At 45.3% G+C, this 26,982-nt stretch overlaps 1 protein-coding gene across 1 annotated transcript in view; it reads left to right on the forward strand.

Annotated features, from left to right (window-relative positions):
- The first annotated feature begins 2,832 nt into the window (after positions 1–2,832).
- Sec24d (SEC24 homolog D, COPII coat complex component) overlaps positions 2,833–26,982 on the forward strand; it is a 101,866-nt gene continuing 77,716 nt past the window's right edge. The window contains exons 1-4 of the mRNA XM_021157473.2: positions 2,833–2,909; positions 4,992–5,151; positions 14,560–14,683; positions 25,950–26,098. Coding sequence (XP_021013132.1) covers positions 5,034–5,151; positions 14,560–14,683; positions 25,950–26,098 — 391 coding nt within the window. The 5' untranslated portion in view covers positions 2,833–2,909; positions 4,992–5,033. The remainder of the gene's footprint in view (positions 2,910–4,991; positions 5,152–14,559; positions 14,684–25,949; positions 26,099–26,982) is intronic.

Raw genomic sequence — 26,982 nt, forward strand, 5'->3', positions numbered from 1 at the left:
TCACCCCAAAGAACTACTTCTAAACAGGTCCACATTCCCTAGTCCTATCTACCATCTTCTCTCCCTTACCTTTGGGTGGTGGGCTAGAAGAAGGGTCAAAGTGTTTGAGAATCCTTACTAAAGTAGGTTTTAGGAAAATCCAAGCTAACACTACATAAAAATAAATAAATAAATTCACTAAAAATTCATTTCGAGAAGGGGCCCAGGCTCCATTCCAAGCAGGCAGCCAAACAGCAGTACTGACCGTGTGATTCTGGATTTAAAGTCACAAAGGATGCAGGAGTAAAAGAGGTGTGACATCTTCCCTTCTCAAAAGGTAAGGAGGCCCAGGGTATAGCAGGGAAATCTGCATGGAGGGCCTGAAGGCCATCCCACGAAGCTGTGAAAGTGTAGTCTGGATTACATTCGAGACCCCAGGATGCTAGAGGTGCTAGACTCACTGGATGTCTGCCAGACAGCTGCACACAGGGAGCAGAACCAGCCCAAAGCTCCTGGGGCAGAGCCATCTAAGTCCTTTGACATCAGACACAGAGCTACAGGATTTATGAAGTCTGCTCTGTTGGGTTTCAGTCTTGCTCCAGTACAGTATTTCTTCACTGTGCTCCCATTTCTCCCTTTTGGAAGGTGACGTATAATCTATGCAATTTTACTTTGGAAGTATGTGATTTGATTTTACAGGAGGGTGTGCAATTAAGAGATTGCCTTGAGTCCCAGAAAAGAATTGGAATTCGGACTTTCAAATGGCATTGAGACTGTGAAATTGGACTGAATGCATTTTGCATTGCCATATGACCATAAGCCTGTTGGGGCCAAGAGTGTGGAATATGGTGGCTTGAATGAGAATGGCCTCCATAGGCTTAGATTTCTGAATATTTGGTCCCCAGGAACTGTCTGGGAATGCTTAGGAGGTCTACCCTTGTTAGTGGAGGTGTGCCATTGGCAGCAGGATTTGAGGTTTCAAAAGGCCAGGGGCATTTCCTGTGCTTCTCTTCCTTCTTTGTGCTCAGGGATCGAGATGTGAGCTCCCAGATACTGTTTCAGCACCATGCCTGCCTGCCTGCCTGCCGCCATGTTCTCTGACACGATGGCTATGAGCTCTACTCCTCTGAAACTGTAAATCCTCGGTAAAAAACATTCTCTAAATTGCCTTGGTCATGGTGTCTTATCTAAGGAGGTGGAGGAGGAAGAAGAGGAGGGGGAAGAGGAGAAGGAGGGGGAAGAAGAGGAGGAGGAGGAGGAGGAGGAAGAAGAAGAAGCAGAAGCAGAAGCAGCAGCAGATGATGATGATGATAGTATGGTTGCATGGTCTAGATCACTCACCAGGGTCAGGAATGGGGGCTGTGGCTTGCTTAGGGCCCTCTGTGTCTCCCTCTTTGCTTCCTGGCTACTGTGACATGAGCAGGTTTACTGTGCCAGTCCTCCTACCTGTCACGATGCTTTGCATCATCAGACACCTATAGCAGTTCAGCAAGGTGACTTAGGACTGAAACCTCAGAGACTGTGAGACAATGCAAATTATTACCCTTTAAATTTGTTTCTTTTTTAGTGATAAACAGTTGACACAGTTGCCTTAAAATTCCTAATACAGTGGGAGATGTTGGCTCATGTTAATCCTAGCACTTGGGAGGCCGAGGCAGGTGGATTGCTGAGTTTGAGGCCAGCCTGATCTAAAGAGTGAGTTCCAGGACAGCAAAGGCTACAAAGAGAAACCCAGTCTCAAACAACAACAACAACAACGACGACGACAAAATGTCTTGATAATGATAATTCTAAAAGAAGACCTGGCAGGCCTGAGAGGATCTATCTTGAGCATAGATGAATTGAGCTGAGAAGACCTGCCCACTGTGTGGGACATCATTCCCTGGGCTGGCATCCTGGACTGCATAAAAAGAACCAGACACAAGCACTGATTGCTCTCTGCTTTCCTGACTGTGCACACAAAGTGACCAGCTGCCTCAAGGTACAGCATCAAGATGGATTACTCCCTTGAGCTGTGGACCAAAGCAAACATTTTCTCCTTCTAGCTGTGGTTGTCAGAGTGTTTTATCACAGCAATAGGAAAAGTTACTCCGGTAGCTTTTGATTAGTCAAGCTTTAGGGAGCTTTTATTTCTGGTTACTCAGAAGGAGGCGCACAGTGAGGGCAAAATCACTAGGCTGCTTTTATTTCATAAAACTTTCATAGCTTTCCCAAACTCGGCTGCGGACTGAACTCATACTTTCAGTTTGATAGTGAGACATTTTTGGAGAGTGGCCTATTGGTCCTGATTTTAGGGCCAAATAGGTGTTTCTCAACTGTTTCTGTCCAAAGGTGAGCTAATCCACCTTTGACACAGGCCAGTTCCTGTTTGTGGGTGGGGCGCACCCAGTTAAGTGGGCAAGCCCACGGAGGTCCTGCAACCCCTTGCTTCCTTGAGGACACCTCAGCTGAGTGTCTCGTTTCACACAGAACCAGGCTGCCGTGGGCCTTCCTTCCTTCTGTGGTTGTGCTGGAAGACGTCATCAAATTGTCTGTTCACGCGCCAGATTGCTCTGGCCGCTGTGCACTCCCCGACACGCGTCGCTTCCAGTAAGGAGAGCGCAGCGCAGCGATTCAGTGCCACCTGTTGAACCCAGAGCGCGCCCTCCCCACCCCACCCAAGTCCCCAGCCACCAGCTCCGAGGATCTTTGACAACCTGGAGGAGGCGGGGCCTCGCGAAGGAAAAGCTTAGAGGAAAAGACCCGGAAAGAGGCGCGAGACCGCAGCGGGAGGCGCGGCCCCGCCCCCGCCGGGGCGCGCCGCGGGAGCGAGCGGGTCCAGCACGCGCGCGCGCCCGGGCGCCTGACGTGGCACTAGCAACCCAGAGCGACTCGGCGGCGGCGGCGGCGGCGCGGGGCGCGGGGCGCGGGGCGCGGAGCGTGCAGAGCAGGTACGGCAGACGCGGGGCGCAGGGCGCAGGGCGCAGGGAGGAGGGTGGGGAGGAAGGGGAGCCACAGGTACGGCGGGTTCGGGCTGGGGGTGCGGAGCGTCCACACGCGGCTGCATCGCGACTCCCCATCAACTTGGTTCTCTGGTTCCCGGAGGAGGAGAGGGCTGGAAATATTCCGAGGGAAAATGGCAACTACAGCGTTCAGCTCCGGGACATCATTAGAGGAAAACGCGAACTTGTCCCGGGTGACCGTGGAAGGGGAAGGGTGTCTTTGTAGAATCCGAGCGCTCGGGGTTTGGATTCGAGGCCGGTTTGTGCCAAGTGGCTCTCTGCCATGTCGCCGCTTGCAGCTGAGTCAGGTTTCTGCAACTTGGTGTACTGGGTGAGGAAGTTTGACGTGGCAGAGAAGGGTGAGGAAGCGAATTCCTCCCAGGACCAGGGAAGAGGGCTGGGCGGCTTCCAGTCCCCCGCTGTGAGCATCGCTGCCCCGCTCCCCTCCCGCAGCTGCTGCGTGGGTGCGCCGGTGCGGTCTTCTGAAGACTCTGGGCTGCACGGGGCCAAGCGGCTGCCACGTCTCTCTAGGCGCAGTGGGAGGAGGGAAAGTGTTGTCAGGAACAGAGTGGACTAGAGACCTTTGTCTGCCTTTCTGTCCTCCGTTAAGAAGACAGTGACCTCATCATACTCTTGGTTGCTACTCGGAAGCTGAAGGTTTAATTTGAAAACAAAACTAAATCGTGGATGTTAGTCTTCACGTTTGAAATTTGCATGCCATTTCCAGAATAAAGAGATCCCATGTCTTACTTAGAAGGTATTACTAATCTTTACCTTAAACCGGCAGCAACGAGAAAGATAGGAGAGGTACCCAAATGCTTGATGGAGAAACTGGAAAGAAACTAGAGAATCAGGGTTTCACAACTAATATGGCTTTTGGACACTTCATTTTCTAAAACAGAAAACTGAGGCCCAAAGAGCCTCTTCAGTTTACTGTGTCACAAAGCTATGCATGGGCAGATAGGAAACAAAAACCTATTTCTTTTGCCAGGCTTCAGAGCCCTCCTGTCTTGTAACAAATGTTTTTTTTTTTTTTTTTTGAAAGCCAGACATGGTGGCACACATCTTTAATCCCAGCACTGGGAAGTCAGAGGCAGGCAGATCTCTTTGAGTTCGAGGCTAGCCTAGTCTACAGAGTAAGTTCAGGACAGCAAGGACTACAAGGGAAACCTTGTCTCTGCAGAAAACAACCAACTAAATAAACAGAAGTGTCTTTTAAAAACCTCTCTAGGAGATATCTGTTTTAGCAAAACATGGAAACATAAAATATAAAGCTAATTGGCACTTGGGCTCTGAATAGAGTCAAGATGGGACTGTTATATTTGTGATTGTTTATGACTACCCACATATGAAAGGCTTTTTTTTTTTTTTTTTTTTTAGCTCCTTAAATATAGGTGCCTATGTTCTTAGAGGTGTGGCGTCATCTAAGTTAGAGAGAAGCCCTAGCATCTTGGACGGAGATGGTTGGAGCTGCCCCTGGCTTGTCCCACTATGACTCACAAAGGCTGTCATCACGTCTATGTCACGTTATAGTTGTTGGACTGTGGCTTTCCTTCTCTGAACTATAGATTAAGTAGACTAATTAGAAGGGCACCAGGAAGGTCCAGGTTGTGAAGCATCTGTCTGCAGACAGCTTGTAATCGTGGTGGTCAGTCAGTTGAACGGCATGGTGCGCTCTCAAAATGTGACCATGGAAACCAAGATGCAGAATTGTAGGAATACTAATGAGAGACTATTCAAAGCAATTCAGGCATCCAGGGGAAATGTGGTAGCAATTACTATTCAGATCTGTGCCTGTGAAATTTCCTGGGACCCCCGAAGTGACATTACTGGATTCCTAAGAGATGTCTCAAGCCATATCCAAGGGATAATAACTATGATAAGAGTGTTGAATAAAATGAAGATTATTTCCAGAACGGACACACTTACTTTTCTTCAAGACATCTGATATGTTTCTTGATTGCGTTTATATTTTTAGTAGCATTAGATATCTAAAATCCTCTCGCTAACTTCTTGCCTTTACTTCTGCAGGGTTATTCTGCAGTAGCTCTTCTTTGGAATGATATTTTCATCATGAGCCAACAAGGCTATGTGGCGACACCCCCCTATTCTCAGTCCCAGCCTGGAATGGGCATCTCTCCCCCTCACTACGGACACTATGGGGACCCAACCCATGCATCCTCTCCACCAGGTAAATTATTCTTTTTACTTATATATGACTATTCAATCCTCAGGCTTAGAGGCGTGGGATATCCTAGTTGGTAGTCATTGAGTGAAGCCGTGGTTTGACGTAACAGCATCATTTGGAGAGCCTCATACAGCAAGATACGCACTTATCTCTCAGATCTACTTCTTCAACGTAGACTTCTTCATGTCTTTCCTGTGCCTGGACCAGTGTTTTCTCTGATTCACCTGCATGCTCAGGCATGGCATGCTCATTTATAGCAATTTGTTCTCTTTCATTGAAGCCTGCATTTTACTGGTATTCCACATTACACGTGAGCATCAGTTATTAGAATCAACACCCAAACCTTTCATTATTACAGAACAAACACAAACTAGCAGTGGTGGCACATGCTATAAGCTTAGCACTCAAAAGATAGAACCAGGAGGGTAGGGAGTTCAAGGCCAGCCTGGGCTATATGGGACCCTATCTCAAGGAAACAAACAAGAGCTCCAAAATCAAGACAGAAGAAGCCCTCTTTTTTAACCTAGTTCAAGCCAGTCAGTGTACCAAAAGTTCACTTTTAGATTTTCTTTTAAATTTTATCTTAAATGTCTGAGTTTTTGTCTGCCTGTCTCCCAAACTTGTTTTTTTTTTTTGTTTGTTTGTTTGTTTTTTGTTTTTGTTTTTTGAGACAGGGTTTCTCTGTATAGCCCTGGCTGTCCTGGAACTCACTTTGTAGACCAGGCTGGCCTCAAACTCAGAAATCCTGCCTCTGCCTCCCGAGTGCTGGGACTAAAGGCGTGCAGTCACAGTCATCTTTCCCACCTCTCCCCTCCCTCCCATCCCGTTACTCGGTTTGTTCAGTCCAACCTGTCTGTCACCCAGGTCACAAATAGTCTCTTCAACCTTAGGCTTCTGTCTGGTATGGCCCTTCACCAGGTCAGTAGCTCTTGAACTGGAAGGATTTTGTTTAATGAATGAGTCATTTGGCTTAAAACCTTTAATGACCTCCCTTCGCCTCTCTTTATACAGTAAGTTCCTTAGGCCTGCATCATTTTCTCCATTTTCTTCTTTTCAGTTCACCTGCCCTATCCCATTACCCATTGCTCCACAGATACCAACTCACTGTCACTGGAGTGTGGTGCCTGGTAGCACCCTGCTCTGCCAGAAAGATGGTGCCCCCTCTGTGTTGTCTCCACAGCCCTCTATCTCATACTGCTTCATCCTTTAACAGGCAGCTCTATTTCCGTAGCTTACTTAAACTTTGTTCCCCTGTTTTATCCTCTTGACACTACGCTGGACTTTAAACCACCTTCCACACTGTTGTTCTAGGGGGAATGTGCTAAATGACAGTGCTTGCCTAGCAAGTGTGGGGCTTGGGGTTCCCCTTCCCAATATCAACTCACAAACTTTTCACATACACACACACACACACACACACACACACACACCCTGTATGCGTCTTTTTTGTTGGTTTTCTGAAGGACAAACTTCTTGAGACTTTTTGAAGTGTCTGTCCCACCAGAATAGTTTCCCCACAAATTCTATCTCCATCAGCACCCACTGATTGTGTTTTTGTAATTTTTGTGTTACATAGTAACAAATTGAACAGGTTTATGGAGTGAGCAAAGTACTTGTCATAAAACAACAGATACAATAGTTTCCATCCCTGTCCATAAATTACTTAGTTATCTCGAGGCCAATGCAATCAATACACAACTTGACAACTGCAGTTAATGGGTAGAAAGGAAGTGGAAGGTGCCAGGGAAGCACACAGTGGCACGAGGAGAGAAATAACCAAGCTCTGAGATGGGGTCAGGGACAGAGCATCCTCTTAGAGGAAGGACCTGAAAGGCAAGTGAGGGTGGGCTAGGTCGGATGTGGCTTGCTGCTGTCGATACGCAGCATGAGAGCAGTGGAAGGTGTCCTTAAGGTAATGGGGCCATATCCAGGGTGCTGCTGAAGGGACTTAAACCAGAAAGGGCCACATGCCAGTGCATAGGAGGAAAGAGCTGCAGTGGAGATTAGAGGATGTGAAGGGGTTGGTGTGCTGTGTCGGGTGCAGGGTTTCTAAGTCTCAGCACTCTTAACATCTGGGGCCAGCTCTTTCATATGCTCCTCTCTCTCTTTCTCTCACTCTGCGTGTGTGTGTGTGAGAGAGAGAGACAAAGAGAGACATGGAGAGACAGAGAGACAGAGAGACAAAGAGAGACATGGAGAGACAGAGAGAAAAAGAGAGAGATGCCCTGTGTATTTAGCAGCATCCATGGTCTATGTCTACCATATTCCAGTGGTACCTTCCTCTTCCTCTGGGAGTTTTAGCAAACCAAAATGTCCTCACATTTTCAAGTGTCTTTTGAGTGGCAAGCATCGTCTGCTGCAGGAAGCAGAGAGGTCAGGCACATTACTGTTCTGGAAGTGGGGTCAGGCTAGCGTGGTGGTATGGGTGCTACCACTCCACAAGTTTATGTTGGTAACCACCAGGTCAGAGCTTTGGGAGCACTGGCCATTAGAATTCACATATGTGACAGGAAGCTCATATTTGTTTTGTTTTAGATGAAGATCCCCCCCCCCACAATGTTCTTTGATTTTTGTTTTTCTTTGTTAGAAACAGGGTCCAGTTTAAGGTCTACTTTTCTGTGATGTTCTTTTGGTCAGAGTCACTTTGCTGATGACAGAATCCATTGTATCGGAAAGGGGTTTGTTAAAGGGTGCCAGGGAACAGAGAAAGGCAGAGCCCTAGTCTTAGGAACTTCTTATCCAGTCTACAGAGATGCATAGCCCACACAGGACCGTTTCTATCAAAAATTACTTCCTTTAAGACCAGATGGACAACCCATACCACAGAACTGGTCAGAGATCCCCAAAGAAGTGTTGCTTTGCATAAAAATTAATCCAAATTGTAGAGGACCCTAGGAATGGAGCATCTGTGGGTCCTGGAGCTCAGGACCCTATGAAGGCAGGCCTGGAGGGAACTGACACTCCTGCAGAGTGAGGGAGCCTACAATGCTCGCCGCCATGTTCAAGATGGCTTGTGAGTTTTGATGCTCTCCTGTGGTGTAAGGGTAGCTCTTTCTCTTGCTGTGGACTTCCTTCCATCCTGAGGTTCCCCTTGTGCTCTAAAGAACTCGGTCGTCTCTGTGTCTGGTCACTTCTGACGATGGCAGCTGTGTGGCCCATTGAAGACTCTGACTGCATCACCGTGACACTGCCGTCCCTTTGCCCTGGGTATGGAGTCCAATGATACACCAGACTGTGCAGTCTGTCACCAACCAGTCTAGACGGCGATTTCTGTTCTTGTCACTTTATCCCCACACTGTGTCCACACGACCCTTTGCCCACCCCTGATTAGGTCATGCTCTCTCAGACCAATGGTCAGGCTCTGCTTCTGGCTAGCATCCCGTATCTTGTGTGCTATTCTAAGAAGTCACTGTGCTGAAGGTGCATCTCAAGAGGTCTTTCCTTGCTAATTTTTCCAGGAAGGGTTAGGAGGTCCTCTGTGTGTTATAACTCTGGTCACATGACAGGGTCACCATTTCTTGCATGGTGTGGTCTTCCATGAGTGCTCTTGGTGCATTGGAAGCAGGCTAAATGCATGTTGAATGAGTGTAAAGTGTGGTTGATGTCCAGAAGTAAGAGGGAGAACCTATCTTAATGTGATAGAGACACGAGAGTTCTCTCTGTGTGCCTCTGAACTGCTTTAAAGTCTCCTGATCCATGTGGGGACTAGTCAAAATGTCCACTAAGCTGCTGCTATCCTGCCTGGGGTTTCTCTTTGTTTGTTTGCTTGCTACTGTTCTTTTTTTTTTTTCTTCTTGATACAAGCTAGAGTTATGTGGGAAGAGGAACTGCAATTGAGAAAATGCCTCCATCAGACTGGTCTGTAGGCAAGTCTATAGGGCATTTATTATCATCACCACCACCACCACCATCATCAAATGGTTGATGAGGTGGGGGTTCTTAGCTTATTGTGGGTAGTGCTACCCCTGGACAGCTGGTCCTAAGCTGTGTCATGCCGGCTTTTTGCTGTCAGGTCCAATCAAAAGGAGAGAGGTCCAGTCCTACTAGAGTCTCTGCAAGTTTTGATGGCCCAAAAGGAACATACTTGGGGCATGAGTCTCTCAAAACAGGAACTCAACTTTATGGCATTAGCCTCTTGCTTATATAAGTTCGGAACATGGGGGGGGGGTGTGTTGGGTCGGGTAAGATGACATAGGAGGCAAGGAAGGGTGACAGAGGGTATGGAGTGATTGACAGGGCCAATGGCAAAGCTCTACATCAGCAACTGTGGGGGTGAGGGGCAGAGGCAGGGCCAAACAGGTCTTGATCTGAGTCATCCCGATTCTATATCGGGAAGTGACTGAGACAGGTCTTAAAACTTGAGCCAGGCTTAGGCTGTCCCACAAGGCCACAGAAACTGGAGCCAGGCTTGGGTTTGTCCTCAAGAACCAAACCAGGGCCAAAATGGGGCCCAACAGTATAAGATAGCAGATTGATCAAGTCATGGAGAACAAGCCAATAAATAGTACTCTTCCATGGCCTCTGTTTCAGTTCCTGCCTCCAGGCTCCTGCCTTGAGTTCCTGCCCTGAATTCCCTCAGTGGTGAGGTCTGACCTGAGAGTTATAAGATGAATTAAACTCTCTCTTCCCCAAGTTGCTTTTAGCCACAGTGTTTATTGTAGCCATAGGAACTAACACACCTACTTATTTGAAAGGTGGGGGTACCTGGCTTATGTTGGGCCAGTAATTATTTAACCTGAAATGTTGTTGGTACTCCCGTGGCTTTCTACTTTTGTCCAAAAAAGCACTTTAAAAATAAAGCACCATGTGTTCATTCATACCTGAAGTCTATATGCTTTATTAAACTATAAACTGTAAAAGAGGAAGATGAGAAGGAAGTCAGGGCATATGGCCAGGGAAGAGAAAACGGCTGTGAGTGTTCGCATACCTCTGGCTTCAGTTAATTCTCAAGTCTCTAGGGGAGGAGGAAGCTTACAGCTGGGACACGGGGTTAAAAACCGTGGGTCTTGTTGGTCGTGGCAACTCAGTGATGGAAAGGATTTAAACCCAGTCGGTTGACTGCATGCCTCATGGTTTTCTTACATTGCCAAACATTATGTAAAAATGTAGTGTTGTTTTTCTTTTGATTCACAGAGGGAAAAATGCTACATGATCTGAATCGCATATGGAAGCTAAGAAAGTTGATCTCATAGATGTTGAGAACTGAACGGTGCTTCCTAGAAGCTGGGAGAATGGGTGGAGGATGGGAAAAATGGACTATTGGGAGCTAAGTTAGACAGAAGCAGACATATATATCTGAACATTTACCGGGTTAAATATATATGTATATACATATATCTGAATATATATTCAATGTATATTTATCATATATATTTAACTTGGTAAAATACCATAGAATATATCTGTGTCACATGGTATTACACAAATATATATTTTTATTAGTTAAAATAATTTAAAATTAAATACTAATACTTATGTTTTTGTACTCTATGGAAAATTGCAAATAGAACTTTGATCGGAAAGTTAACATATAGCATTCCTCACTCAGGCTGTGATGTGGACCTATGATCCTGTCTGTTTAGGAGGCTAGGGCAGGGACCCTGGAGTTAAAAGTGTGTCTGGATTGAAGAGGAAGTTCAAAGGCAAGCTTAAGCAGTTTAGTGAGATTCCATTTTAAAATGATAAAATATAAATATGGGTTGGGCTGTGACTAGGGCTATTACAGGGGCTTGCCTCCCATGTGGGGGCCTGGTCTCTGTCCTCCGCACAGATAGTCTTCAGGTCCAGGACTCTTGCTTGAACGTCTTGGTAGGCATTTAAGTCTGTAATCACAAGAACTGCTGCTGTAACCGTCATGTGTGTTCAAGGGATTGTCCAAGGGCATGGAAGTATCTTCATGAAGGTACAATGGTAGTCTGACAATGTCTTCCTGGGTGACTGCAGTCCATGTGTGTGTCCATGACTGCATTTCCTGTGTGTGTGTGTGTGTGTGTGTGTGTGTGTCTGTGTGAGTGGTTACTGTAGGAGGAAGGGAACAGCGAGTAGGCCGCAAGAATGCTGAAAGCAGGCTCAATGCAGAGGAGCTCACGGGCAGCTTGGAGGTCACAGGGTACTTGGACAAGGGTAGGGACAAAGGTCAAGTTGATCGGGCTGGGTAAAGGAGACTTCATTTTTATTTTACAGAGATCAAAGCTCAGAGGAGGTTACTTGCCCAGCACTGAACAACAGCTAGTTAGTACCAACAAGACTTAGGGGTCTCCACCACAATGCTTAGGTTATCCTCTGCCACCTTTGCTCTAGAAGAAAAGAGAAAAAAATGGCTGGAAAATGATTCCATAGTGAAATCTTAAAGTGGTCTGTTCTGGCTACTTTGATGTCAACTTGACACACGCTGACCGAGTTATCTGAAAGGAGGGAACTTGAAGAGAAAATGCTTCTGTAAGATCCAGCTGTATAGCATTTTCTTACTTAGTGGTTGATTTGGGAGGGCCCAGCCTGTTGTGGTGGTGCCATCCCTGGGCTGGTGGTCCTGGCTTCTATAAGAAAGCAGGCTGAGGGGTCTGGTTGGTTGATAGTGTTGTTCTTCCTATGGGGTTGCAAACCCCATCAACTCCTTCAGTCCCTTCTCTAACTCCTCTATTAGGGACCCTGTGCTCAGACCAGTGGTTGGCTGCTAACATCTACCTCTGTATTTTTAAGGCTCTGGCAGGGCCTCTCAGGAGACAGTCATATCAGGCTCCTTTCAGCATGCACTTCTTGGCATCCACAATAGTGTCTGGGTTTGGTAACTGTATAGGGGATGAATCCCTAGGTGGGACAGTCTCTGGATGGCCTTTCCTTCAGTCTCTGCTCTACACTTTATCTCCATATTTGCTCCTGTGAGTGTTTTGTTCTCCTTCTAAGAAGGTCGGAAGCAACCACACTTTGGTCTTCCTTCTTTTTGAGCTTCCTGTGGTCTGTGAATTGTATCCTGGTTATTTGGAGCTTTTAGGTTAGTATCCACTTATCAGTGAGTGTATACCATCTGTGTTCTTTTGCAATTGGGTTACCTCACTTGATGATATTTTCTAGGTCTATCCACTTGCCTAAGAATTTCATGAATTCATTGTTTTTAATAGTTGAGTAGTACTCCATTGTGTAAATGTACCACCTTTTCTGTATCCATTCCTCTATTGAAGGACAACTGGATTCTTTCCAGCTCCTGGCTATTATAAATAAGGCTGCTATGAATATAGTGGAGCATATGCTCTTATTACATGTTGGAGCATCTTCAGGATATATGCCCAGGAATGGTATAGCTAGGTCCACAGGTAATACTATGTCCAATTTTCTGAGGAACCACCAGACTGATTTCCAGAGTGGTTGTACCAGCTTGCATTCCCACTAGCAATGGAGGAGTGTTCCTCTTTCTCCACATCCTCGCCAGCATCTGCTGTCATCTGAGTTTTTGATCTTAGCCATTCTGACTTGTGTGAAGTGGAATCTCAGGGTTGTTTTGATTTGCATTTCCCTGATGACTAAGGATGTTGAACATGTTTTTAGATGCTTCTCAGCCATTTGATATTCCTCAGTTGAAAATTCTTTGTTTAGCTCTGTACCCCATTGTCTTGGTCAGGGTTTCTATTCCTGCACAAACATCATGACCAAGGAGCAAGTTGGGGAGGAAAGGGTTTATTTGGCTTATACTTCCATATTGCTGTTCATCACCAAGGAAGTCAGGACTGGAACTCAAGCAGGTCAGGAAGCAGGAGCTGATGCAGAAGCCAGCCATGGAGGAATGTTCTTTACTGGCTTGCTTCCTCTGGCTTGCTCAGCTTGCTTTCTTATAGAACCTAAGACTGCCAGCCCAGAGAGGGTCCCACCCACAAGGGGCCTTTCCCCCTTGATCACTAGTTGAGAAAATACCCCACAGCTGGATCTCATGGAGGTACTTCCCCAACTGAAGCTCCTTTCTCTGTGATAACCCCAGCCTGTGTCAAGTTGACACATAAAACTAGCCAGTAAACACATTTTTAATAGGGTTATTTGTTTCTCTGGAGTCTAACTTCTTGAGTTCTTTGTATATATTGGATATTAGCCCTCTATTGGATGTAGGATTGGTAAAGATCTTTTCCCAATCTGTTGGTTGCCTTTTTGTCTTATTGACAGTAGAACTCCTAGGGACTAAACTATCAACAAAGGAGTACACATGGCTCCAGCTGCATATGTAGCAGAAGATGACCTTGTCATGCATCAATGGAAGGAGAGGTCCTTAGTCCTATGAAGGCTCAATAGATGCCCCAGTGTAGCGGAATTGAGGGCGGGGAGGTGGGAGTGGATGGGTGGGTGGGAGTGGGTGGGTGGGTGGGTGGGTGGAAGAACACCCTCATAGAAGCAGGGCAGGGAGGATGGGATAGGGTGTTTCCGGGAGGGAGGGTAACCCAGGAAAGGGGGATGATATTTGAAATGTAAATAAAGAAAATATCCAAGAAAAAGAAAAAAAGAGAGAGAGACAGAGACAGAGACAGAGACAGAGACAGAGACAGAGAAAGGGAGCGAGCAAGCAAGCAGGCAGGCTGAGCAAGCCATGGGGAGCAAGCCAGTAAGCAGCACTCCTCCACTGACTGTGCATCAGCTCCTGCCTCCAGGTCTTGCTCTGTATGAGTTCCTGTCCTGATTTCCTTCAGTGATAAACAGTGATATGGAAGTGTAAGCCAAATAAACCATTTCCCCCTCAACTTGCTTGTTAGTCATGGTGTTTCATCACAGCAATAGAAACCCTGACTACAACACCCTGAGGAGCTTTTGACTGTGGGAAAGTGGTTGTAAGGGGCATCTGATTTCTACGTCCTCTGAATGTGAGGACTTAACCTCACCACCCCCATCTGTCTCAGGATTTGCTGGAGTAGCAGCCTGCTGTCCATAAAGCACTGTCAGAGCTTGCCTTGCATGCATTTCAGATGCTCTACAAGCCTGCAGTCTGATTTATTGAGTTACTTTTTTTTTTTCCACTTTCCACTTTTTGTTTTTCTTTGTGTGAGATAGCATGTTCTGTTAAGGTACCACCACATTTGGAGTTTATTTCCTTTATTAACAGGTAATAATAGCCACTCTGGGAGGTTGGAAGAACCTTGTGTTTACCCTCTAGCTTCTGTCTCCCTTCACTCATTTTAATGTTAATCTTCCATCTTTTTAAATTTATTTTATGTATATGAGTACACTGTAGCTGTCTTCAGAAACACCAGATCCTCATCAGATCATATTACAGATGGCTGTGAGCCACCATGTGGTTGCTTGGAATTGAACTCAGGACCTCTGGAAGAGCAGTCAGTGCTCTTAACCACTGAGCTATCTCTTCTGCCCTAATCTTCCACCTTTATCATCTCCCTTTGTACTTTAACATGCCATTAACTCTGCTCTCTTCTGTTGCAGGCGTGATGAAGCCATTGGGGCCTTCAGCTGCTCCTTCAGGGATGCTGCCCCCAGGCCCTTTACCTCCTGGACCCCCACAGTTTGGTCCCAATGGAGCCCATACCCCAGGCCATCCTCCTCAAAGGTGAGCTAAGTACTTGTCAACTGTCATTTGAATATGCCCTAAAATACTCTTCCAAAGGACCCTTTCAACGTGCATGTTTCTTTGTTGAAAATTTAATCTCTTGGTAAGTTTCGTATCTTTAAAAAAATGTTCACTGGAGAACTACCCTAGAAAACAAGCTTTTAGAAAAGCTTGGGACAGAAGAGTTAGTCTGTATTTTAAAATACATAAAAATGAGCCAGGCGTGGTGGTACACACCTTTAATCCTAGCACTCAGGAGGCAGAGGCAGGCAGATTTCTGAGTTCGAGGCCAGCCTGGTCTACAAAGTGAGTTCCAGGACAGCCAGGGCTATACAGAGAAACCCTGTCTCGAAAAAAAGAAAACAAAACAAAACATAAAAATGGCCCGTGTTAATGCCATGTGTTTTAGTTTGGGGTTATAGTCAGCTTATTTTGTTTAGAGTTTCATGTTGGTCTCTAGTTCCTTTAGACACCTAGTCTCTGTATATCTTACAACATATTAGATTGTTCTGGGCATGGCAGCACACATCTTTAATCCTAGCTCTGGAGAAGTAGAAGTAGGCAGATCTCAGTGAGCTTGAGGCCAGCCTGATGTACATAGTAAGTGCCAGGCCAGCCAGGGCTACATATTGACACCCTCCCCTACTCCCACTCCCTCCCATCCCCCACCCCCAAATCCCAGGTCTCAGACCAAAACAAAACACTGGAACAAGACTTACACCATTCTCTTCTCCAGAGCTGCCACACACACCTGAGCTCATTACCAGCAACTGCTTAATACAGGTTTTAACATCATATCGGATTGAGGTCAGTGGTAGAGTCTAAAGTTTTGACAGGGAAGGAATGCACGGGACAGTGAGGGACTCTGAATTGGCAGGCCTGCTGTAAAAGCAGCTAAAAAAATAATTTACAGGTTCTGTTTGTTTATAATGAATTGAAAAAGAGGAAGTCAGAGGCAGGCCTCGGAAAGCCAAAAACTATACGCCTGAGATATTTAGAGGCTGTGACCCATAGGGACTGTCACCTGGGATGGAGCCAGCAACATGCACACCTCCAGGCTCAGGAATCCCAGTGTTATTTGTTCCCAAGCTGTTGTCACCAGCCACAGTCTGGCTCCTAGTAGCGTTTACCTTGGACCGGCTCCCAGGGTGGCCCGAGGCCCCATGTCCTAGCTCCTTTCCCAGGTTGTCAGGTGGAGGGGAAACGGGGCACAGACATAAGTCTTTAGTGTCAACCTGCGTCTTAGAGGAAGGCTGTCTGTCTGTCCTTCCTGCCAGTGAGCAAAGGGAGATTCTGAAATCATCAGCTAATGCTCTTGTGTGGCTCTTGAGTTGGACACTGCTGGATATTGTTTGTTGTGGTAACTGCCACCAAGACGTAGCTATGGGACCACAGAGCAGCTTCACACAGGAGACAAAAAAAAAAAAAAAAAAAAATGAGTTTAACTTGTAAGCATGCGTGTGGCTTGAGCACAGAGCAAGGATGCAAAGGTCTTGTTGTGACCTTACTGCCTTTAGTCTCCAAAGCATGATGGGTGGGGAAAGAGGGGGCACAGTGCTGAGGACCACTGGGTACAGTATGCTTAGCACTGTGGAACACTAAGGCCAGAGGATTGTCAGGAGTTCAAGGCTAGCCTGGGCTATATAGCTCCAAGCCAGCCTGGGCTACAGAGTAAAATTCTGCCTCAGGAACCCAAGAATAATCTAACTTAGCTGTGGATCCTGTACACTGTACTGTCAATCTTCCAGGCAAGGTGCATAATGACATGGTGCATAATGGCATGCTTGTTATTGGGGAAACCAATAGCTGTTTTAAAAATTGAATTTGAAGGCTACTCTTCAAAGGACATCAATGGTGGCCTCTGTGAAGCTGGGTAAAGCCTGTTTGTTCCTGGGGACGTCTCTCTAAGGCATAATCTACTATTTTTTTTTTCTAAATGGACATATAGGTAAAATACTTTCTAGTGTTTTAATGTAAAATATATAATCTAAATATAAATTTACATTTATATTCATAAGACTGGTGCTGCCGTAAATTGACAAGGCCTGCTTGTAATAGTAGCTCAAGAAATACAGCTTGTGTTGGTGTTTGTAATACACTGAGAAAGAGAAAGTCAGGCACAGCCCGAGGAAAGCCTTGGTCAGGAAAGTCTCCTTTTGCCCGCCCGGGGATGACCGTGCATGCAGACTCCTAACTGAGCAGAACAGGGGCATCACCCTTCCTAGGTTCAGCAATACTGTAGGAGAGGGGATGAAAACACATGAGAGTCAGAGGGTGGGGAGGCCATGATGTCATCAGTAACCATGAGCATACAGGAGCTGTGGAGACCTGCACAGGACCAATACACAATTAGGTCCTCAACATTCCATCATGGATTGTGGCGGGGGGGGGGGGGGGGGGGGAAGGAGGGGCACTCCTGAAGTCCTCCCCGAAGAGCTCTTGGCAGCCAGTGGTTACCAGGAATGGAGGGTCTGCCATCTTTTTCAGTGAGGTAGCCGTTGCTAAGTTGCCCATGCTCCAGGAAGCAACCTTCCACTCCTGTTCATCCACTTGACAGTAATTAAACTTACTGACTGAAAAGCAATACCCCACCCCACCCCCACACACATACCAGGCCATGAAAGCTAGTTAGGAAGAGTGATATGAACAGGAAAGGGAGGAAGGTCAGAGAGGACTGGGGAGATCATATGATCACAGTGCAGTGTATAGCTATATGGAATTGTCATAAGTTATCCTGAATTTTAAAAATATCTTAAGGAAAAAGAAAAGAGTAAGCAAGACAGGGCAACTGCAAGAAAGCAAAACAGAAAGGAAGGATGGAAGGAAGGAAGGAAGGAAGGATGGACGGAATGAAGGAAGGAAGGAAGAGAGGTGCTGACAACCTAGAGGTAGCTCCTGCCTCAGTAGCAGGGTAGCCTGGGGTGACATGAAGACGTAATCTTGTCAGTCCAGAAGAAGGAAGAAGACCCAGGACAGGTCATTGCTATAAACTCCCTTCCTGCCCTTTCAGGACTTTAGAAAAAGAAATGCAAAGATAGAATCAGTGGTTCTGAGAACAAATTTGGTCACTGGTATTGGCCTAGCTGATGGATCTCTTTGATGTCACTTCTCTGCGAATGGCATCATGAGCCCAGCAGAGGGCTGCCATCCCGAGGAGTGGCAACCCCAGGGACAGGCCATGTTTGCCAGACATGCCTCAGGGGGTTGTTGGCCAAACAAGTTCTAGTCACATGCTGCATAGACTTGTTACCCCCATGTGTAGTATGGTCTACAGGTTAAAATGAAGCTAGAAAATTCCTGGGGCTAGTGACACTGGAGCCCCAAGGTGACAGTCATCACCCCTAAACACATTACCCACATGTCTGAGGTGCCACTGGTGTCACTGCCAGCACAGAGCCCTGGGTAGGGATGCGGTGCCCACACTAGAGTGTTCTCCTTAGAGGAGTCTGTTGTGAGTCACTGTGGTGTTCAGCAGTAGCCGCTTGAAGGAGCTACTTCAGTGCATCACTTTTACTTGATTTCTTCTAGTGTTATTTTGCTCATCTTGGATCTAAGAACAACAGGATGTATACACCCTATACCCTAAGTATGTGGTAGGCACTTCCATTCAGGCTTGTATACCCTCTGATGTCTGTACAGAGACACATTTCTCAGAATCTCCTGTTGTTGACTGATTATAACTAACCTAACCCGTGTCTCTTTGCTTTCTCATCATTCATAGTTAACATCTCTAATCCACGGTCATGAGGGTTTTGTATACAAACTACCTTGCACAGCACACAGCACTCATTCCAGTCCATAGCCTCAGGACATGTCAGCAGCTCTCAGTGTCGTTCCATTGGGTACAGCATGCCATATCACTGGATAGAAAGTCCACTTGCTGCTATCTGTGGATTGCCCTCCCTTAGTCTGGTGTCTCCAGGAGCTTGGTTTCAGAATCTACTTCGACTCTCGTTGCGAGGAAGCACAATTAGGTCCTGTTCTTCCCCCTGCATGCTTTTTAACTGGGTATGACTTAAATACTGACCAAAAAGTTGGAAATAGGTGTGAAAGTTAGAAATGTCAGGAGGGAAGTCTAGCCTTTTAAGTTGGGTTTCCAGGTTGTCTGTTATCTGCGCCATGGGACACGTTTCTATACACACGTGGCAGGGCAAAGGCAAAGGGTACAGTGATCTGAGAGTGAGTCACTCTAATCTGATGACAGACTGTCAGAGGAGACCAGATGTGTGTGACCTTTCTCTCTCTCTCTCTCTCTCTCTCTCTCTCTCTCTCTCTCTCTCTCTCCCTCCCTCCCTCCCTCCGTCTCTCCCTGGTCTTCCCTTTTCTTCTCCTCTCCTTTCATTAATTCCTTCTTTTCTTCTTTGCATTTTTTTATCTTTTATCTTTTATGTTTTAAAAAAACTTTTCAAAAATAAAATGTTAACTTATTGTTTGAGAAATACACATGCACACACACACACACAAAAACACACACACACACACACACAAACACACACACCCATCTTCCTCAACTCCTCTCAGAATCACAAAGGCCTTCCTTACTTCTTTGCGCGCTCTCTCTCTCTCTTTTCTTTTTAATCTCCCAGAGTTCAGTTGGCACTGTCACTATGTCCATATGTGTAGGATCATGCACTGGAGCATGGACAACTGACCAGGGACCACTTCCCTGAAGAAGGCAGCTACTCAGCTAGGGGAAGACCTGTGAGCCCTCCCTCATTTGTGATGGACTGGCTTGGTGGATGGGCTTGATCCTGTGCTGCAGCTGTTGCATGTTCGGGTGTGCCATGGCCCCGTCATATCTAGAAAACACTGTTTCTCAGCAGTTTCCCACAATTTTAGGTTCCAAAATTTTTCTGCCTCCTCCTCAGGTGATCCCTGAGCTCTGAAGAAAGCAGATAGGCTGTAGATGTGCCCTTTAGAGCTGAGACCATCATAATCACTTTTTTTTTTCGCACTTTGACCTATTACTGTTAGTCTCTCTGTTTAATCTCTGTTCATTGTAAAAAGTATCTTCTCTGACTGAGGTCTGAGAGCCACGCTGACCCGTGAGCATAATTATAAATATATTTAGAGGGCATTTTGATACTATGTCCATTTAACCCCTGAGGCTGTGAGTTCGCTGATTATGAGGTCTTGGTCATATTTCTAGTACTGAATATTCATGTTTTCCTGTACGGCAGGCATTAAATCCAGGAGTGCTTGGTTTCCCCCATCACACTCAGTGCCACTATTGCAACTGTGATCCATTTTACCATGCTGGTCATTACCATAGTCCACTGGGTTGACAGCTGTGACAGCTGAATTAGACTGTACTGGCTCCCTTCCTCCTAGCAACCAGCATAGCAACCTCTACCACCATGAAAGCCAATAGGAAGGAAACTTTCAGTTTAGTGTCAGCTTGGTCTTTCTATGTCCTGTGACTCAGGTATGCTGTATCTTTAGCAAAAGGATCTTACTGTGAAGTTCTGCAGTAATATTACTGCCAGCAAGAGCAGTAGTCTGTGCTGTTTGGGGGAGGGGGGATGTTATGAGACTTCTGTGACCAGTAACCTGTACCTAAGATTTGCCATCAGGTAAATGCAAATTAAACTACCTTGAGACTTCATCTATCCCAGCCAGACTGCCTAGGATCAAGAGAAGAAAGGACAATAAGTTCTGGAGTGAATCTGGGGAAAGGAGAAGCGATATTCACTGTTGGTGGGAGCGCAAACTGGGATAGCCAGGAAGGAGAGCAATGCGGGTTCTTAAAAATCTAGAAATAAACAGATCTACCACATGATCCAGCGATACCACCCTCGGGCCTATACCCAAAGGTCTCTGTATCCTACTCCAGAGCTAGCTGCTTATCCATGTTCATTGCAATTCTGTTCATAATAGCCAGGAAACTCAGATAGTCTAGCTCTCCACCAGCTGAGGAATGAGTAATGAAAGGACAAAACTGCTACAGAGTGGAATTTTATTAGCTGTTAAGAAAAACGAAATCTTCAGGTAAATGGCTAGAACAGGATATATTCATTCTGAGTGTGGTCACCCGTACCCTGAAACACAAATGCTGCATGTCCTCGCTCATAGTTGGAAGCCAGCTTTGGGTCTGTTAGGAAGGGGCCCTTGTGTTTGTGTTGAGGGGAGAATAATGGAGGAGGGGCAGTCACACACAGGTTACCACTTGTCTGTGAAGAACAGGAGGGGAAATATTTAAGAGGGGAAGTAGATGGGAGGGAGGCCAGGGCAGATGAAGGGGTTGGAAGAGGGAAAGATAACACTAAGGAGCTTTGGAAAAGCCATATAAAAACCCACTGTCTTAGTCACTATTCAGTTGCTGTGCAAAGGTATCATGGCCAAGGCAACTCTTCTAAAAGATGGTATTTAATTGGGGAATTGTGTACAATTTAATCCATTTTCATGTCAGGGAGCATGGTTCCATAAAGGCAACCACTGGAGCATTAGTCAAGAGTGCTACATTTGGATCCACAGGTGGGGGTGGGGGTGGGGGTGGGGGTGGGGGTGGGGGCAGTGGCCAGACAGACAAACAGATGGGCAGATAGACTGGGCCTGCCATTTGCTGATGCAGCTTAGCTTTCCTTTCTCTTTTACAGTCACCATGTAACAGCTGGCCTGTAAGTGATGATCCCCCTGCCTCACCCTCCCTAGGATCGGGAGTTCAGGCATCTTTCCCCACAGCTGACTGTGTAATCCTTCTTTGTGGGTGGAAACACCTCATTCCTACATAGAGGCTCAGTCACAGAGATAGGAATTTTGCCAATGCAAACCCAGAGTGTTGACTTAATGTATAAATATGTACATGAGTTTTAAAACAGTGATATTTTGGGGCGAGAGGGTTGCCTCAGTTATTTAAAAGCACTTGTTGCCCTTATAGGGGACCTAGGTTTGGTTCCCAGGACAAATAAGCTCACAACCATATGTAACTCCAGGTCTGGGGCATCTAACATTGTCTTCTGATCTTCATAGGCACCAGGTATATACATGATACAGGGGAAACATTCATGCACATAAAAATAAAAACGAATAGGGGTGGAGAGATGGCTCAGTGGTTAGGAGCACAGACTGTTCTTCCTCAGGACCTGAGTTCAATTCCCAGCACCCATCTCAGGTGGCTTAAAACTGCCTGTAACCCCAGCTCCAGGGGATCACACCTCTGACCTCTGTGGACACTTGTATTTATGTACACACCCCTCTTCAAATACACAGAATTAAAATCATTATCATCGCCGTCATCATCATAAATCTTAAAAAAATTTTAAAAATCTTAAAGACCTGTTATTTCAAAAGAAATATCTGACATAATCTTAAAGTCATACACAGCCATTTGTTCCTTTGATCATGGCTGAGGCAGGACAACCGTCTTTAACTTTACAAGTATTTCTAAAGTTTTCTACCTAAGGCAGAGATTAATCTGTTAAAATTTATACTTTTAAAAAGTCAGTAGTTTCATCGTAAGGAAAAATGACAGCTACTCAGTTGCGATCCATCTATTTTGACCAAGAAATGGAGAATAAGGGGGTGAAGGAGACCCAGCTTCCCAAACTATATTTAGGAGACGACTAAGATATTGGTTGCATGCAAATAGAGGTAGGGATGAAAATAAAGCTAGGCTTTGTTTGTTTGTGATGCTGAGCCTTGGCTCCCTGGCCTTGCGTGTGCTGGGAAGTGTTCTTTCACGGAGCTAAATCCCCATCCATTCTTTAGTGCCTTTCCTCCTTTCTTTTGTGTGTATGGATAGTTGTTACACTCAAGAGAGTGCTGGGACTCAAACCCGGGTGCTGTGCAAGAGCAACAAGTCCATTTAACCACTGAGCCATCCATCCCTCCAGCCTCTCTTTAGTGTTTTTCAATATGGGAATGATAGGATTTGATTTTTCTCCTCTCTATAGGCTTAATATTTAAAATGCAGATTTTGTTTCAATCAGACCTTGAATAATTTGCTACTCTAGTTCATTTTGTGAGGCTGCTACAGAAACTAGGCCTTACAAAAAGCAGACATTTATTTCTCACCAATTTGGAGACTGCAAAGGCCAAGGTAGAGGCTACATCAGTCTTGCTGTCTAATGAAGGCTGCTTGCTGCTTCCCACATGGTACCTTGAATGCCGGAGGAAGGGCCAAGTGCCTGCCCGGCCTGCTTTGGAAAGGAGACCACATCCCATTTATGAGATGGCTCCTCTGTAGCCTCCGGATGCTGTCATGTTTCAATACTAGAATTATGGATGGGGCATGTTTAAACCTTTTTTACACATTATCTCCAAAAATTGACAAAAATATAGGAACAGAGAAGTAAATCAATGCTGCGAAGGTTTAAGATTAGATTGAGACAAACTTTTGGTAATTATATGACTTTTTAAAGTGGGTACTTGGTGGTAGCTCTGTTCTTTTCTGATATTAAATGAAACAGTGATTTAAAATCTGTATCTGAATATTTCTTTGTCTACCAAACACAACTCTGGTTTGTCTTTTCTTTGTTTGTTTGTTTTGGTTTTTCAACACAGGGTTTCTCTGTATAGCCCTGGCTGTCCTGGAATTCACTCTGTAGACCAGGATGGCCTCGAACTCAGAAATCCATTTGTCTCTGCCTGAAAAGTGCTGGGATCAAAGGCGTGTGCCACCATTAACCACAGTGTGTCTTAGTAGGAAAGGTTTCTTTCTCCTGCCTGCTGTCACAGTGCAGAGCGGTTGGGAGGAAGAGGCAGGCATCTGGTGGCTACACAGGCTCCAGCTGCGGCTTGGGTTCGCTATCTCTGATAGCCACACTGTGTGCAGTGGGAGAGTAACAAATAGGATATTTTAAGTGTTCTGATTTTTCTTTCCCTTTTGTATATAATAGCTTAGCTATGTATTTATTTCTATTCTAAATAATTTTAAAATGAGTTTTATGTTTACAAAAAGCCATATGTTTAAGACTAAGAAAGTTTAAGCTTGTCAGAAAGAGATAATTTATTTATAAATTTTGAAACTTAACTCCCAATGCATAAGAAATGGACAATAAGTAGGTATTTATGGGTTAAAGTCATATCCAGTGGTTGTACAATCTCTCATTCGGTATTTTAAATCTTTAGCCTTTTTAAAATTGACCAACCTTTAATTATATGTGCAGCTATGTGCACACGGGTGTCAGCAGAAGCCAGAAGGCATGGGATCTCCTATAGCTAGAGTTGCTGACACTTCTGAACCACCTGATATGGGGGCTGAGAACTGAACTATGGTCCTCTGAAAAACCAACAGGGGTCCTTAACCAGCAATCTCTCCAGCCTCAAATCTTTAGCCTTTGTTAAAAGTTAACAAAAACAAAACAAAACAAAACAAAACAAAACAAAACAAAACAAAACCCAGAGATTATTCATGTCACCATTTCTGTTTGAAAGGTACTTTGTTCTAACTGAAATGGCTACAAAGAAAAAAAAAGTGAGCCATGGAATTTTATATTTTAAAAAATATTGTATTTTGTTAAACACTTCTGCACATGATTTTGGGGTCTCAGACAATTAAATTCACTTCCCCCCGGTTAACTGCTGCCTCCCTAAGACCGCGTGTCGTGGGTAACGCACTTCAGTTATCTACGGAGTGACTTCGTGGGTCAGTTCCTCAGGAACTTTAGGGACTGAAGTGCCATTTCTTGACAAAGCAAAGACAAACCGTTTCTTTTTATGTAGCAGTCAATTTACCAGTCACATCTTTGGGCAGTTGTTGAAATCATTTGTCAGCCCAAGACAAGAGTCACATTTCAAGCTGAATGATTGACAGCCAGCAAAGAGAGACACGAAGAAAACTTACTCTCCAAAGCTAACTTTTGGGCCAGGAGGGCTGGCTCAGTGCTTAAAGGCAAATCCCAGCAAACTATACAACCTAGCCTTGATTCCAAAGACCCACGTGGTAGGAGGCAAGACTCCTGCAAACTGTCCTTTGAACTCTAACCTTGCACTGTGATGTGAACACACATACACACCCCAGTGTAATAAAAATTTTAATTTCCTTTGTAGTCCTCTCTCTTTATTCATTCTTTTCCTAAATATATTGAAATTGAAGGCTACTTAATCTGATTGTGGTGGGTCTTCTAAAATTTTTCTCGGAGAGGCATTTTCCTTAGAAATATTTTGGGATTAAAGCATTGACAACTCCACTTTAACAAGTTATCTGCCGTAGCCATGTTTGTCCTGTGAGGCACGTGGGATACAGAATCTACCCTTCCCTTACTTAGGGAGTGTGTGATACCGTTCTGGAATAATTAGCAACATGCACTTGAAGTGATGGCTTGAGAAGTTTTTTTGTTTGTTCATTTGAAATAACTATTCAATTTGGAAAATAACAAGATTAGGGGGTATACAGTGTTGCAGCAAGGGGGCCCTGAGACCCAGAAGAGGCTGCCCCCTCCCCCGTCACCACCCCCCACCCCCACCCGCATGATAGAGATGAGCTATGGACTTTTCTCCTCAGCCACCACCTTTCTCAAGTGACCCCTAGGCTATGAATTAGGAATGGAAGTCAAGACACAGTAACAGAGAATGGCCTCTGGTTCCAGATAGACATTGAAATCAGGCCATGCAATCTGGGAAACCTCACGTTTTACTCACAGTTCAAAGTTAGTAAGGCAAGAGTCATAATGACCCCCAGGTATTCATTAGCTTCCTGTGTTGTATCACCAGGGTGGGACCTCTGCTCTGTAGCCATTGTTTAGATCAAAACAGTGACAAAGACACACAGCAGACATAGTTTTAAACTTCATCGAGTGTAAAGCGGGATGAATTGTTTTTAGAGAACAAAAACAAACAACCAACTCCAGACGTACTGCAGTGTTGCAAAGCAGTGGCAGACACCACTGTGTATGTAGTGCCCTGCTGGATTCAGGATCTAAGACAAGCCACATTTTGTTTAAAAACCCGGTCTGAATGATCACAAAGATGCAACCGTAAACCAGGGACTCTTGGTTATTGACACTGTTGTTTTTTGTTTTCTTCTATTGATCGAGTTTAGTGTATGTGAAGTAGCCCTGGGTTGATCTTTCCTAACTGACTTCCAAAGGAGGCTTCGTGTTCACGCTAGAAACTTTTCTCTGCTTTGCCATAGGAAACGTGCGAGTGGAAATGCAGGCTGCTGCCACATGGGTTATTTTGAACTCATATCAAGATTAAATATATGATGTGCAATATCAGCCATGTTTCTTACCATACAGAGGGCTTGTTTTAGGATATGTTCGCTATTGCCTATGTTCTTTGCTTAGGATGCTCAGTGATGCTATCAATACCGTTTGTCTCTTAGATTTCCAGGACCCCCACCTGTCAATAGTGTGGCACCCTCTTATGCGTCAGGCCAGCCCCTGCCACAGTCATCTTACCCAGGTCCTGGGTCCACTTCCTCTGTCACCCAGCTGGGCAGTCAGTTCAACTCCATGCAGATCAACAGCTATGGTAAGTGTGAGGAGTCACTGTTCCTTCATGGTGCCTATTTGGTATTTTCTGTGCTGCTGGAGGTGAACCCAGAACCGTAGATGTGCTAGGCTACCGCTGACCACTGAGCTACACTCCTGCCTCATCATTTCTTCTTTTTAAAGGTAGACATAACTCGGGCATGACATGTTAAAATGCTACCATGTACATAAACCATTGATATTGTGTCTGGCGCTGGTTCCATTTCTCCTGAGCCTGTTGCCACTATTTCAATATAATTAAGAACCCTCAGAGCACTGTATGTTCATTGCTGGAGCAATAAACAACAAAAATGCTGCCGTCACAGTCACAAGTAAGCATTAAACAGAGTAATTGGTTAGGGTAATTTTAAAATTGTATTGTTATAATATGAGACCTCAAAATTAAAAACACAATGCTTATTGTTTCACAGAGAGTTTTAGTGCTGTGTTTAGGTCACTGGAAGAATCAAATCTCAGATGCCACAAACCAGAAAAGAGGAGAGAGCACAAATGGCTACTTTAGTAGCAGGATGGCTACAGGGTACACATTGAGACAATGGTTCTCAACCTGTGGGTCGGGCCCCTTCTTGGGGGTTGAACAGCCCCTTCACAGGGGTGGCCCTAGACCATCTACATATAAGATATTTACATTACAATTCATAACAGAAGCAAAATTGCAGTTACGAAGTAGCATCAAATAATCTTAAATTTGGGAGTTACCACAATATAATTCCACAGTATGAGGTACGATTAAAGGGTTGCAGCATTAGAAGGGTTGAAAACCAGTGCTTTCAGGGATATGTGTTCTCCTCTCCCTCCTCTCCTCCCTCTCCCTCTCCACTCCCCCTCCCCTTCCTCTCCTCCCCCTCCTCTCCCTCCTCCCCC

The sequence above is a fragment of the Mus caroli genome, chromosome 3 (genome assembly GCF_900094665.2).
Source record: "Mus caroli chromosome 3, CAROLI_EIJ_v1.1, whole genome shotgun sequence".
Lineage (NCBI taxonomy): Eukaryota > Metazoa > Chordata > Mammalia > Rodentia > Muridae > Mus > Mus caroli.